Below are 15948 nucleotides of genomic sequence, written 5' to 3'. Positions count from 1 at the left end.
TAAATTTTATACATAAATAACGTTACAAAATTATAATTAAAAAAAAGGTTTGATGATATATAATAATATTAAAGACGTAAAAATAGTTAAGGAAATAGACATTTTATTACTTTTTTTCTTTAAATGTATACAATATAAATTTATTTACTTAATAGCTACAAAATTAAATATTAAAAAATGAATGTGTGAGTATAAGCAAAGAAGACATTGTTAAGTCAGGCAATATATCGTTTTAATAATTTCAATATTAAGCAGCACATTATTATAGCTATCATCCATTTATTATTGTATTTTTAATAAACAAAATTAAAATAAAAGAAAGTGAAAGCAGATATACTGTTGTAAAATATTTAAATAAAGAAAATAAAACTCTAATTATATATAAATTACAAATCACATAAAAGTATACATAAATTAATTTAAAATAAAAATTAATATAAACTCTTAAAACTTACAGAATCTGCCATCGAAACATTAAATTAGTATTTCTAACATCAAGGTAAAGAAAAATTTAATCTTAACTGCAATTTCAGAATGTTTTAAATACCTTGAAAAATCTTATGAATAAATTCATATAAAAATTTATAATCTAATCAGCTTGCTTGTTAATGCTGATTCATGTGAATCGCGTATTATTATTCATATCTAAATGATTGCGTGTCGTTGAGCGAATAAGAAAGTTTAACTCATTTACTCACACAAAGCGCTAATATACTGATGAAAAGAGAACTGAAGTCGTGGAGAGGGCCACGCGCAATAACGATGCTAACTGTGAGTTCTCCATCGTGGCGTATCGCGCGAGAGTAAGCAGTAAGCGTTAGTTGCCAGCTGATGGCCGGCCCGAATGGTCACGCGTGTATGCGTTCATGTGACCGCGTGTGCACAATCGCAACAGGCGCTCTCTCGCTCGCGCGTCTAAAATAAGCGACGAACTGCAACCGAGCTGCAACGGCGGAACGGAGATTGAATCGTAGATGCGCCGCTATTACCATCATTGCCGTAATTTTCGTGACAGCGCGGGACGCGCGCTATTAAGATTTGCTAATTTTTGCCAATGCTCATCCGACGGGAACGCGAAGACGAAGAATGTCGTCGGTGTTCTCGAAGCTGATAGACGGCGCGTCCGCGCGCTACGGCGTGCGACAGGAGACGCTGACCTGCAGCGTCGCCGGAGCCGCTACGGCGCTTTATCTTCTCAAGCTCACCTACCCGCACGTTCTTACTCTCCTCAAACAGTCCGCCCAAAAGAAAAGCCATTCGTCTCATTCTAAGCAGAATAAAAACAATGCCATCCTTCGAGATAACACCTCTGATAATAGCTCCGCTGAAAATGGCGGAGGAAAACAAAGATTATCAGTCGGATTGGATCGGGATTTTTTCCGACAGTTGATGATGTTATTGAAGATTATGGTACCAGGATGGCGTACCCGTGAAATGGGTTTGCTGACATGTGCAACACTGACGTTGCTGGCGAGAACCTTTCTGTCGGTGTACGTAGCCGAATTGGAAGGTCAGATTGTGAAGAGGATAGTTTTGCGCGATGTACGCGGTTTTGGCTTAATGCTCGCACGATGGTTTGCCATCGCTTTGCCCGCCACCTTCGTCAACTCCGCCATCAGATACCTGGAAGGTCGGCTGGCGCTTAGCTTTAGGTACGCTCCTGCTATTCCCCTGTGCTTTCTTTAATATGGATGAGTGAATGCTTTTTATTTGTCCTTTTCTTGGGAACGATGATCATTCTCTTTTTCATATCCTGGAAACGAGATTCTACCGATGTATACATACATAGATTCTATAATGTGTTGAATCGCACGCTTCTTAGTATCCTTTTTTTAGTTTCTCAATTATTTTCTTTTAAATAGCATCATTAAATTCACGCAATCTGCACTATGTTATACGACATTTAAAATATTAAGATAAATGAAAAAATAAATAGAAACTTAGAAAAAATCAAAGAAGCGAAATTTTATATGTATTATATATATATATATATATAGATATAGATAATATAAACTAAGCACAAAGAGAGAGAGAGAGAGAGAGAGAGAGAAATGACGTGACAGGTTTTTCCTCGATTTTTTTCTATGTAGATATAATTTAAATATTAGATATATTCTACGAATATTTCTTTTGCGAGCGACCTAGAAGTGATCTCGTCATCAAGTGTTTACGGTTTTACGTGATAAACAGATCATAATTTATTTTTAACATTACCGGGCAGACGACACCGAACAGTCGCTCATAGTTATAGCGCAGCTATACCGTTCGTGATAGTCATTTCCTGATGCACTCAATTTTAAAATACATATATGTATATATATCGATGTATCCTCTATCTAATACTATCGCGTACCTTCCATTGAAATATTTTTCTTTAAAATTTCGCGATTTTCAGAAATTAGCTGTTTAAATTAAAATGGGACTCTCTGTATATATTATGTCATTAAGTATAAAATGTCTATACTTATACATAATAATGGAATGTCCCGATATTCGCGAATCAAAATACCACAGCAAGAATGCATTTGAAAAAGTTATGTGTACATTTTTATTTTAAACAGTAGTTTTTTTATAGATATAAGAACTCGCAAGTACAGCTAATTTAAACCACGTATCTATGAATTACGCGGTAATTTTTGATTTTTCGTAAGCGCGCACTTTAGTGTTTGAACGTAATCTGTTAATAACACTATATTTAAACTCTTGTTATTTTATAAACTATTGCTTAAAATAAAAATTTATAAATAATCTTTTTATTTAATTTTCACACACACACACACACATGCGCGCGCGCGCGCACACACATACGTACGTATGGACATATATTACATGTATATATGTACATACACTGTAAAAAATAAAATGTTAATTTTAACTTAAAGGCGTTGAGTGGATTTTCTGAGACATGCAAAAATGTTAAAATTAACATTAATATGTTAACATTTTTGCATGTCTCAAAAAATCCACTCAACGTCTTTGAGTTAAAATTAACATTTTATTTTTTTACAGTGTATACACATATATACAGAATCTCCTGCAATTCAAAGGTAAAATTATTACAGCGAGAAATTTCGTGAAAAATTAAGTATAATAAAAGTGTTAACCCTTTTTCCGTAAAATAATTTTTTAAATATAAACGCTTAATTACACAATAATTAATAGAAAATAGAGCTCATAACAGTCAAAGCTGGATCTTAAGTGCTTCTATGATAATTTATGCATGTACTACGTATGTAGTCCTTTAAGTCAGTGCGTGCCGAAATGATTTTTCAATTTAACTTCAATCAAGTCAATTTGACTTGTCACATTACTGCGATAATTGAATGGAGTGTCTGTTTCAAGACTGAAAAATCATTTCGGCGCGCAGTTTAAATTAAAAGCTATGTACGTTGTAATATATAAATTTACATAAAATGATGTATAAGTACTTAAGTGCCAAGAGAGACTATAGATACCTATAGAAGACCTATTGGAGACGAATTGCTTTATGCTGAAATTATGGCTAAAATACTGTATGAATAGCATTTTAATTGCGATATTTGTAATTAGAGAAATCACTTAAAGTATAATAACTATGAATAATCATAGTTAATCATAATTAAGATTAAGTCGTCCACAGATTGCTAGAAACGCGAAGTTTTGTTTAATCTTAACAGGTAGAGAGCGTGTAAAGAAACTTTGATTGATACATATAATTTACCATGAGATTAAAAGCAAAAATAGCGTAAATTTAAAATTCCAGATATTTTCATTTTACAGCGTTTGTTTTACGTTTGTACATCAAGATGTTGTAGTTATATAGATAGATAATAGATATATAACGTAGATAGTTAGATAATATAGATAGACGGATAGAGATAATCCAGAGACACTTGGCGTCTCGCGCCAAGTAAAACGAGACCGCACCATATATATTTACGCGAGTCGATGAGCACCCGAGATTATCGGATGTCACAATGAACGACTGAATCAATCGACTTCTCAGTATTCTCAATTTACTCAGAAGTTTAAATTTTATAATAAAATTGTTTTTTATGGCCTACGAATGGAGATATTGCGATGCGAAGACCGAACTATCAAATTTTGATGTCAGATACGTCATCATCATCATCACCTTCAGAAATGTGTATCTGATTCACATTTTAAACGTCAGATGGCACCTCGTTAGCATTATATCTTATTTCATATCGATGTATGTAAATACAAATGTTTACCATACGAGACAAATGAACATATATAGTTACAAATTTATATTTTAATAGTTGATATATTCGTAATATCTTATTATTGAATTGATATTTTACGATATATTATTCCGATATTAATATTAATTCAGGGTTGCCACAAGTCAGGGAAGTCAGTAAAGTCAGGAAAAGTCAGGGATTTAGCACGCTTGTCAGGAAAAATGAACAGCTGTATAGAAATTTATTTATATCACGGCGTCACAATTGATAAAAATCATTGATGATATCATATTCCGCTTCGTTCTTCAAGCCAACTCGCTCGACAATTCTTTAGCTTTATAATTTGCCGTGATTTTGCGGTGCTAATTCACTGTTATGTCTTGTGCGTATATGTTTTGTTATGACTAGCATTTTTTTTTTAATTCGATTGTTGAAAAATATCTGCATCTACGTTTAATTGCTGGATCAATAAAATATTTAATATTTTCCATATTAGGATAAAAATACAAGAAACATTGCAAAATATGTATTATTCAAAGTCAGGAAAAATCTTAAAATTTTGTCAGTAAATCAGGGAAATGTCAGGAAATTTTTGGGATTAAAAATGTAATTATGCATATTAATTATGTACAAAAAATTATGTATATAATTAAAAATTAAAAATGTACAAATATTTTTTTTTAACTTTCTGAAAAATATTGCATGTTAAGGGAATCCTCGTGGTACTACGTCTATCATTTGTCATGTCAGGTATAAGCGGGGAGCACAGACTTTTGCATAACGCATAAAGCATGTGCATAAGGAATTTCATTGGCCTATTTTCTTATGCATGAGTCAATGGACCAATCAAATTTTTTATGTATATGGTTTATGCGTTATGCAAAAGTCTGTGCTTCCCGCTATATCGTAAAATATCAATTCGATATTACGAATTCGATTTACGAACAAGATATTACGAATATATCAACTGTTAAAATAAATAAAATTATCTCAAATTAAAATACGTCTTTAAAAAAAGAATATAATAAGAATAACATATATGTATTATACATTTTGGCGGTAAGTTTAGGGGGGCTGCATTTTTTTTAAAGGAGTTCTAAAGATAATCAATTTTTTTATCAGATGTAAACGTGTAATAAAAATAAGGTTTCTCAATCCCTATAAATGACCTTTTTTGTTTCTTACGTCAATATGGTTATTGGACAGTTGAATGGGGGCGACAAAAATTTCACTACCTCTAGGGATGGCAAAAACCTTAATCCGACTCTGGATGGCACCGAATTTGCTTATACTAAGCTTTGAGCGAATTAATGTCAAATTGTTAGCAAATTGTTTACTGGATTTATTCTGATATATATTGATTAAATATCTTGTAAATTGTTAATTTTTTGACAATCGTACCTTAATACTTTTATAAACAGAGTAATAAAATAAATCAATTGGTGTATAAAAAAACACTATTTAAGAAATTATTAATTTTGTATAAAAATATAACTAGGTCGTAGAGCCAATTTAATTTAACAAATTATTTTAATTTATATATTAATACAATAATACAACTTCAGACGTTTCGACACCGATCGGGTCATTTTCGATGATACAATAATATACCTTAAAATTAAATTATCCATTATATAATCTTCATATTGTTAAAAAATCATGAATTCCGTGTATACAATTTGAACGTTGGCATTTATATGTGTTTTTATCTTTGATCCTTGTCAAAAATAAAATAAAATTTGTGATAAATCCATGTGTAAAAGTAATTCTGCGTCAATTTATTATAAAATATGTAATAAAATGGGATACTTTGCAGCTGTCAAAAACACGTATCATTGCTAAAGAAGATAAATTATTAATTTTGCATACATATTTTAAAGCAACTATATGAGGTGTTTTTTTTTTTATTATATAACTTCTCATGTTGCAATAAAAAGTTGTTATATCTCATTTTTACATAATTATTTTTATATATTTTCATATATGAAAATATACATTTATCATTCTATTTTAAATATATGATTAAAACTATTAAAAGCAATAAAAATATTCTCATTTCAATTGGATAGAAAGATCCTGTAGAACAAAATTTAATCCTTTGATTATTTGTGCAGGGAGCGTTTGGTGAAACATGCCTACAAGATGTACTTGAGTCAACAGACCTACTATAGGGTATCGGCTTTAGACACCAGACTTGGTGGAGCCGAGCAAAGACTGACAGATGATTTGTCAGAGCTAGCTGGTTCTGTAGCGCATCTGTATTCTAGTTTAACAAAACCGCTGCTAGATTGTGCTTTAGTTGGTATAGCGCTTATTTCATTTTCACACAAAATGGGTGCAAAGACGATACCAGGTGAGATTTTTATGTACCATTTTACTTTCGTCGATTCTGTATTGTCGGATATGTAATTCCTGCAAATAAAGAATATATATGTATCGACATATATGTGTCAATTGTTATATATGTATACAATGTATAAACCTTTAATTATATTTTATCATATTTTATTACCTAGGACCACTATTAGCGGCAGCGGTTATTGCTTTAACCGGACAAATCCTGCGTTTTGCTTCACCGAAGTTTGGCCAGTTAGTTGCTGAGGAAGCAACACGACGCGGCAAATTAAGAGAAGCACATGCTCGTATTAGTGTGCATGCAGAAGAAATTGCATTTTATGCGGGTCACGATACGGAACATCGTTATTTGAATTCTGCTTATAAATCTTTAGTGAAGCATTTGCATCGTATTCTCGCTGTAAAATTATGGTATGTGATGTTGGAACAATTCCTCATGAAGTACGTATGGTCTGGCACGGGACTTCTCGTTATCGCAATGCCGTTACTTTATAACACAGCAGCTACATCATTGGGAAGTAGGATGATTAATGCAGATAGCGATGGTATGTGCAGTGAGCAACCATTGATATTTTTACGCACATCTTATACAAAGAAAAAAAGTAGGAATAATGAGTCATTTTTTGTAGATGTCATAGTTTATTGTAGATTCATAGAAATCATTTTTATAATTCTATATTATTATTATGTAATTTTATATAGAACTATATACTCTTTACATACATTTTATACAAAGTAATACATTTTAAATGTGTTTCAAGACAGGTAAATAATCGAATGAGATTTTCACTTATTATTTATTTATATGATTTGTATTTATACCGTATAAAAAAGGAAAGAAGGAAAAGGAGGTTAATATGACAGTAGTATATAATCATGATATAAATATTAATAACAACTACAAATAAATATAATATTTTACTCTTGCGGCTATTAATTAGATGGTGTGAGTGAGCGAACAAGGTATCTAACTACTTCAAAAAATCTTTTGAGCTCTGGGGCAGATGCTGTCGAACGACTTATGTCGTCTTATAAAGTACGAGTATTTTAATACTTATTAATTTCTATAATTCTATACAATTTGAGATATATTAAAAAATGAATCCGAATGGAAACTATACTTAATGATTTCAAAGATACGCGCGCTGAAGATATTTATTTAATATTAATTTTAATATATTTATTTAATTTTTGTTAAAATAGGAATTAGTCGCATTGGCGGGATATGCGGCACGCGTCAGCGAAATGTTAGACGTGTTTAAGGATGCCGCGCTTTGCAAATATAAAAGGAACATCGTTACTAGTTCATCAAGGTCTTTTTTAAACGGTAACACTGATTTAACGGAAAAAGTAATTGAATTTAGTAACGGTACCCCAATAATAAAAGGTAAATTAAATGATTTCAATGAACTTATAGTTAATAACATAATAAAATTTGATTAATTAAATAAAACTTGATTTTATTATTATTATTTTTAATGTATATTTTATAATATTTTGAAGTTACTAATTTAAAAAATGATACTTTAACATTGTTAGTAATTGATAAATTAATAATTTTGAATATTATGAAATATATACGAGGTATTTGGTAAAAATCGTAACAACGCTTAAAAGTTGATTCCCGAGATTATTTTGAAACAAAAATTCTAACATTGGCAAAAATAAAAATCGGAGCGTAAGTCTAATATAACAGGAGAGTAACAGAAACGTAAATGAATCTTCTAGGAAGTGAATTGAACCAATAAAACGTAAAAGAGACGTTTATGTTTCTTTTATGTTCCATTGTTTCAATTCGCTTCCTAGAAGTTTTGTTTACGCTTCTGTTATTCTTTCCTTATGTTAGATTCTTCTAAGAAAATCGTTATACATGAATTTATTGTTTATCAGGAATTGTTCGCGAGAGCACAGATGGCAGTATAAGCCTAATCAACGTTCCGATAGTTACACCTAATTGCGAAATAATTGTATCTAACTTAACAGTTCATGTAAGTAGTTTGTTATCACGAACTTTACATATAGACTATATATAGTTACAGAATCACATTATATCTATTCCAATGTTTAACCTTATGAAAGATATATATGATTACTATAATTACAATTACCTTATTATTCTTATTTACTTTATTTATATTCATTATGTATAATTTACTTTTATGTATATTTTACGTATAAACACATATTTTTATATTTGCATTTAATTATATATAAAATATTGTCTTTGTTATTTTATTTCATATTATCATATTTTTTATCATACTATTATATTAATTTTATTTTATTACTTTTTGTTGAATCCAAATCAATAGAATATGATAAATATACTACATCTGATTATATTTTACACGTATATATTATATCTCTACATTTATTCATAATTTACAGATAAAACCAGGCGATCATGTATTAATCACTGGACCTAATGGCTGCGGTAAAAGCTCTCTTTTCCGTATCATTTCTGGTCTTTGGCCCGTTTACGATGGAACCCTCGTCAGACCAGCCGAGAAAAATTCTTCTAAGCATAGCAGGCCTGCCTTATTTTATATACCACAAAAGCCGTACATGACAGTGGGTTGTCTTCGAGATCAAATTATTTATCCAGCGCATTCTGGGTATACATACATAAATATATTATACAATTATATTAAAAATAAAAACCGAAACAGATTTAAATTATATTGTTACATTTAATCAAATTAATATAGGTAATTTAAGTTATATATATAATTATCAAATTATTAGGGCTTGATTGTATTTAAAATATATATTTTAAATTTAGAGAAAAATGAAATAATTATTTAGTATTTATTATTTTAAATAACTTCTTCTGACCTATTTTTTTATTTAATATTTTATGTATTAGTTATTTTATCAAACCCTGCAAGTGTTATAATTAATTAAATTTTCATAATACGTATATAAATATATATCTTATAATATATTTTTTAAATAGAATTATACATTCTTTATATACAGCAATTCGATTCTTTATTGAAATATGAATAGAAAATATGCATTGTGTTTTCATGTTGCAGATCGGAGAATTGCTCGGATGAAGAATTGTTACAATTGCTGGATGATGTGGATTTGCGAAGTATTGTAGAACGAGAACCGGAAGGTTTCGATGCTCTCGGCGACTGGGACTCTACTCTATCGGGTGGCGAAAAACAACGGCTTGCAATGACACGACTATTTTATCACGCTCCACAATATGCTTTATTAGATGAATGTACAAGTGCTGTCAGTCTCGAAGCTGAAGGAATAATGTACGAAACCGCAAAGAAAAAAGGAATCACTCTGTTAACCATTACTCACAGAGTGGCATCACTCGCAAAATATCACAAATTATTATTGAAATTTGATGGAGACGGCGGTTGGACTTTTGGTCCACTGAATATGGACGGGTTATCGATATTGCCGAATCGAGAAGCCAATAAGGAAGAAGTAGAACAAGAGAAAGCAAAGACTAGCCACTACCATATGTTGCATGTATGTAAATATTTTATTTTGCATGAATGGCTCTTTAAGAACGTATTTCTTCATACTTTTTAATTTTATTTATTACTTCAGAAAAGCAAACGAATCATTTTATCTTGATTTGATATAGTGTTATATACATATATTTTATTATTATTTTTAATGTTTACTTTTTATATTTTCTTTTCAGGAGCTGCATCCTGAAAATACCTATGTGGGAATTAGTTGAAAAGTACAGTTTATAGTTTAAATATATATAGGTATAATGAAAAAATATGAATATAGAATACGAAAAAAATACAAATTTGTCTACTTTATGGCCTGTATTTATAGTCAGACTTTATACTTAAGGTTTCCTTAAATTTATCTTCAAATTTAGTAGCCAATAAAATAATATAGAACATCTGAAGATAAATTTAAGGAAGTCTTAAATGTAAAGTCTGATTGTGAATATGGGCATAGATATTTTCCGTATTTTTTTCATTTTCTCTTTTATCGTATTCTGTTTTCCATATCATATTATAGAATATTGACGTAAAAATAAAAAATGATAGATAAATTATTATGGTGTATGGAAATATATGAATGTATATATATATTTTTTTAGAACTGCAATTTTGTAAAAATATATTTTTCTTACTTTAAAATAATCAAGGATCAAACAATACACATTATAAATATATTATATATAAAATATAAATTATAATTGTAAAAGAAACTCTTATTGAACGACAATTGCTTTTATTAGCTTATTCTTTTGATTTACAATCATATTTTCATGATAAAGTAATTAATATGAAACTTAATATATGAAACAAAATATTTTAAACCTACAATAAAATATGACTCGGGATAAAAACGTTTCGTATATAATTATATGAATGTAATTATATATAATTATATGTAATATTATATATGATTATATGTTTATGTGTAATTATATATAAAATTTTTTAATCAGCTTGTATAGAAATATTGGTTTATGTACAACATATAATAGGAGAAAAGTTCCATATATGTATAATTTATAGTTATATATAAATATATAATTATAATATATATCTATTTATATTCAATTATAATGTAATTACATATTATCATGTATATGTAATCATGTATATGACCATTATTTCGGGCATGTTCATGTTTTACAGCTAATATAATTTATATATATGATTCAGAAGAGAGAGAGAGAGAGAGAGAGAGAGAGAGAGAGAGAGGGAGAGAGAGAGAAATATTGGTTTATACATGATAATGTATGAAAAATTGTTCTTCACTGTATTATTAGAAATATATAATTCATTATTTTTGTTTATAATAATTTTGTACATAATTTTTTTTACACGTAGCATTTTATAATAAAAAGTATAGGACTATTTCGATATTTATATTATGTTATGATATTGTAGCAACGTTACTGCAATATTTTTGCAATGATGTAATATTATTGGAATGGTATCTATTGACAAGATATGTAACAGTTATACATCCGTTAATATTCAGAATTCATGGATTACCGATATAACAGCTATAGTTTTCGTACGATCATAAAGGTCATGCAACATTAAATGGGGTATAGCATAGGATGAGTAGCCGCTTGGGAGCACGATCAAATTAATTTCTGAATTTAATTAATTTGAATACAAGGACTCTTAACATAAAACCAACAATTATGTAAAGGACTAATAAGAGTCAAATAATTAATATGCAAAAATTTTTCAAAAAATGAGCTACATTTTAATTATATTATACTGATTAAAATTTACAATAAACGCGCGCATTACATGTTTCGGCTGTATGATTCAGCCCTCTTCGGATGTTTGTACAATTCCGTAAATGTTTTAAATTAAAATGATCTTATTGTATTTCAAGATCGTAATATCCATATAAAAAAATTACAAAAAATGTAAAAAATAATTGTGATGGACACTTTTTGGACTTGATAAAAACGTGTAGAAGAGAGGACCAACGATTGACCGATCAATTGATACTATGTTTTACCATACTCTGCGATGGAAAAAGAAAAAATAAAAAAAATAATAAGATTCAGAAAAACATATCAAGCCGTTAAAAAACTTACCAAATTGCTCATAACAAACAAATCATTAGTGGCCATCATCTCGCAAATGTATATATCGAAGTCAAAACTAGGTGGTCACATAATTATTATAAAATGTCAAAACTTAAAATAGAATTGATTTTCCCAACGAAAATTAAACACATCTAACGACAACTACGATTGTTGGTACAATATTGAAATGAGAATTTTGATGATTCAAATTTATCAATAAAAAGGCATTCTGAATATGGACCTGTATGTTTACAAAATTATGCTTCTTGTTAAATAAAAATATATTAAAAAATGTGTTTATTTATTCATAATAGTATATTATAATAAAGCACTTTATGATCAATTTTATGCAATCTTAAATATTAAATAAAGATAGAGATACCATTCATATCATTTTTAGTAATCATAATAATTATTTTTGGTATCTTGTCATTATAATAATGTTTTTACTAATATTTTTAATTTGAAATCACTTAATGTTCTCATTTATTATCATTTACTTAATTACAAGTAAATATTATCATTACATTTATTAATATTATTTTATTTTTTGTTTTAATTATTTATAAATTTTTGTATTATTTTTACAAATTTTAATTTTGTTTGCATGTTTGTTTCATGCAATTTTTATCAATACTGTATTTGAATTTAGCGCTTTGGAGCTAGCATTTGATTGGTTGTTTTATTAGCTGCCATTATACGCAATTGAATACCTTATTTCATATAAATGTTTCCAGTCTGTGGATTATGTGTTCTCAGCCTTAATCGAAATCCGCCATTACTGTCCTGTTCTGTTGAACATGGTGTTCGCTGTTGAGTATTGACAAGTAGTAGACCCATACGATATAAAATGTTATCAAGATTGGCTCTCCGCAATGGTAAATCAATTGCAGTGATTCTTATTGTATTACGTATTTTACAATAAGTGCTCTCAATTATTAATGGATAACGTCGTTTCATTAATTACACAAAGTTTGATTTTTAAATTATGTAATAACATTTAGATACAATTTCTTTCATTATTTTCCTAATATGTACCATAAATTTTATTTATATATTACATAGTTATGTAATATATATTTAAGCCTATTTTATTCATTTTAAAAATAGAATGCTAATCTCTTTTTATGGGTGATATACATTATACAGGCATATTTTCTTGAAAATAGCCATTTTATATTTTTTGTACAATTTTTTTTATCTCTCTTTTTTATATATGTATACAAAAATATCAAATTTATACTTTATTGTGTACTAAAGATAACCATAATAATTATTTAAAATCTATCTTTTAATTCCACTTGGCAATAATTCAGGATTGGAAAGAGAGTAACTCACAGTACTGTTATCGTTCTTTCTTTTTTTTTTTGGTAATTATTACTTGTTTGCTGTAATGATAACAAATTCACTATTTTAATCTTTTATTACTTTTATATCTATTCAATATACTGCATAGTTTTTAATTATGTTTGACTAGAAATATTTTATTTAATTAGAAATATAAATATTGAAAAATGTTTTGTGTTTTTTATTATAGCATTCCGATAGTCATTACCAATACTGAAAATATGTAGTATATATAACCAGATTTGGCGATCTGTATGTAGAGTGGTAGAGTATTTCATTTGAATTTAACATGTGTGGAATTTTTATTTATATTCAAACATGTCACGCTACTGATTTTTAACAAGTAATTTCTTAGATTGTTTTGTTAGCAATATCTCAATGAATTCTGAGTACTCTTTCTTTTAAATTAGTAACAAGTAATTGTAATGAGTTATTTTGTACAAAAAGTATCGGTAACTTATTATTTTTATGAACTATTATAACATTACGAACTCTGGGTAATATTATATGTTATCTATCATAGCTCAGTTACTGTCTATGTCTGTGCGTGGAGGAATACAATGTGCTTCGTCAGTAGCAACACAGCCAACTCGACCTAAACGTTTGATTGATCCATCTCCAGTTAGACATGGATTTATACCTGAAGAGTGGTTTCAAGCTTTCTATTCAAAAACTGGTGCATCAGGTAAGTTGTTGCTAATAGATAATAATAATGGGATTTTTTACATATTTCGGCTTTAAATTTAAGCCCTCTTTAGATATAATATAAAAAAAGTATATACAATGAAAATACTTCAAATTAAATTGTTTTAAAAAAAAAGTCTTATACAAAACATTTATTTTACACTTAACTTTTTTATAAAATTTTATTTTTTTGTTATATCGCAGATTATTTTATAATATATGAAATGACAATATTGATTGTAGTTTACTTGATGCTACAAATGGGGTTTGAAGTTTTCTTTAATTAGTAAATTCCTTTCTTCTAATTAGTCAATAAAATGCTTCAAAATATTTGTAGCATCAAGCAGACTGATCTATTTTCTTATTATCATTATTATTTTATTTTTAGGACCGTACGTATTTGCTTTAAGTGTGGGCTCTTATCTAGTTTCCAAAGAAATTTATATCTTGGAACATGAATATTATAATGGATTATCTATGTTCATAATATGTGTAGCAAGTGTAAAATTATTTGGCCCAAAACTTGCTCAGTTTTTGGATAAAGAAATAGATAAATACGATGATGAACTTAATGAAACTAGAAACAGCGAAATACGGGAATATGAAGATCTAATTTCACATGAGAAGAAAGAACAGTCAAGTTTGGATGGACAGAAAATGATAATAGACATTAAGAAAGAAAACGTTAAGATGCATCTGGAAGCAACTTACAGAGAACGTATGGTGCACGTCTATCAAGAGGTATAACTTTTACATGATAGAATATAAAATAAAATAATGTTAAGGCATTTATCAAAGAATAATATAAATTTAGTTTTGATTAATTATATGATAAGTATTTTAATGTTACACATTAACAATAAGTAATTAAAGAAAACAGTTATTAATTTTAATATATGTATCATCTGTTTGGTAACATATCTGAAAATTAAAAAATGGATCAATATAAATTTTGTGAAATTGAAAAATTCATATTAGTAGCTTTTTAGTAATTTTCTTGCATATACTTATTTTACTACTGAAATGAAATTTTTATTTAAAATCCTGTATTTATTACATGAAACTATTAAACAAATGTACTTTAAATATTTGTAATATTGTAGTACTGTTTTCGTATCAAATTTCTTCATAAAGAAACAATTCTGGAATTTTCATTTAATTACTGTTTATAGGTGAAGAAGCGTCTTGACTATCAATTACAAATACAAAATCTCGAACGTCGAATTGGACAAAAACATATGGTGCAATGGATTGTAAATGGAGTATTAAAGTCTATTACTCCTGAACAAGAGAAAGCGACTCTTAACCAATGCATTAAAGATCTTGAAGCTCTTGCTGCGAAAGTGTAAAAAGTTATAATTAAATTAGATGAATGTAAAATAGAATTAAGATGGTACGATAAAGAACGATTGTGCCATCGAACATACTGCATTTCATGCAGTCTACTAAATATTATTTTCGAAGAATAGTCAAAAGATTATGAATGAATAAACTTCATGTTGCAATGGTAAATGTAAATCAATTATTAATATACTAGCAGCATTATCGAAAATAAAATTTTATCGAAAAAATTAATTATAGGTAGTGTGAATTCATCTTATAAATATTCACATAAGGTTTTTCAAACGTCAATAATCTTGACATATATATTGCTAAAAATGTGTTTCTGAGTAACAATCAAGAAGTTTTAACGTCACTCGTTGTTTATTAAAATATTAATGAAAATTGTATTGAGTATATTATCGTTTTTCGATACATGTGCATGTATTTTATGTATCGAAAATGAAATCTTTACTTTATTAAATGAATGAGTAATGTATACTAAAA

At 28.4% G+C, this 15948-nt stretch overlaps 2 protein-coding genes across 2 annotated transcripts; both read left to right on the top strand.

The window, feature by feature from the left end:
• Positions 1-1002: 1002 nt before the first annotated feature.
• On the top strand, positions 1003-10345 carry ABCD (ATP binding cassette subfamily D). Its single transcript, XM_018551403.1, has 9 exons — positions 1003-1652; positions 6299-6537; positions 6701-7084; positions 7481-7575; positions 7743-7926; positions 8430-8527; positions 8928-9154; positions 9578-10031; positions 10210-10345. Exons 1-9 carry the CDS (start codon positions 1087-1089, stop codon positions 10246-10248), a joined length of 2286 nt encoding a protein of 761 aa, XP_018406905.1. The 5' UTR covers positions 1003-1086; the 3' UTR covers positions 10249-10345.
• Positions 10346-12868: 2523 nt separating this feature from the next.
• On the top strand, positions 12869-15633 carry ATPsynB (ATP synthase subunit b, mitochondrial). The gene is made up of 4 exons (XM_018551410.1): positions 12869-12968; positions 13961-14122; positions 14510-14862; positions 15294-15633. The coding sequence occupies exons 1-4, from the start codon at positions 12941-12943 to the stop codon at positions 15468-15470; spliced, it is 720 nt and encodes a 239-aa protein (XP_018406912.1). The 5' UTR covers positions 12869-12940; the 3' UTR covers positions 15471-15633.
• The last annotated feature ends 315 nt before the right edge of the window (positions 15634-15948 follow it).

The sequence above is a fragment of the Cyphomyrmex costatus genome, unplaced genomic scaffold, assembly GCF_001594065.2.
Source record: "Cyphomyrmex costatus isolate MS0001 unplaced genomic scaffold, Ccosl1.0 scaffold14, whole genome shotgun sequence".
Taxonomy (NCBI): domain Eukaryota; kingdom Metazoa; phylum Arthropoda; class Insecta; order Hymenoptera; family Formicidae; genus Cyphomyrmex; species Cyphomyrmex costatus.
Note: the sequence above shows the minus strand (reverse complement) of the source record. Positions and strands in the feature narration are given on the sequence as shown.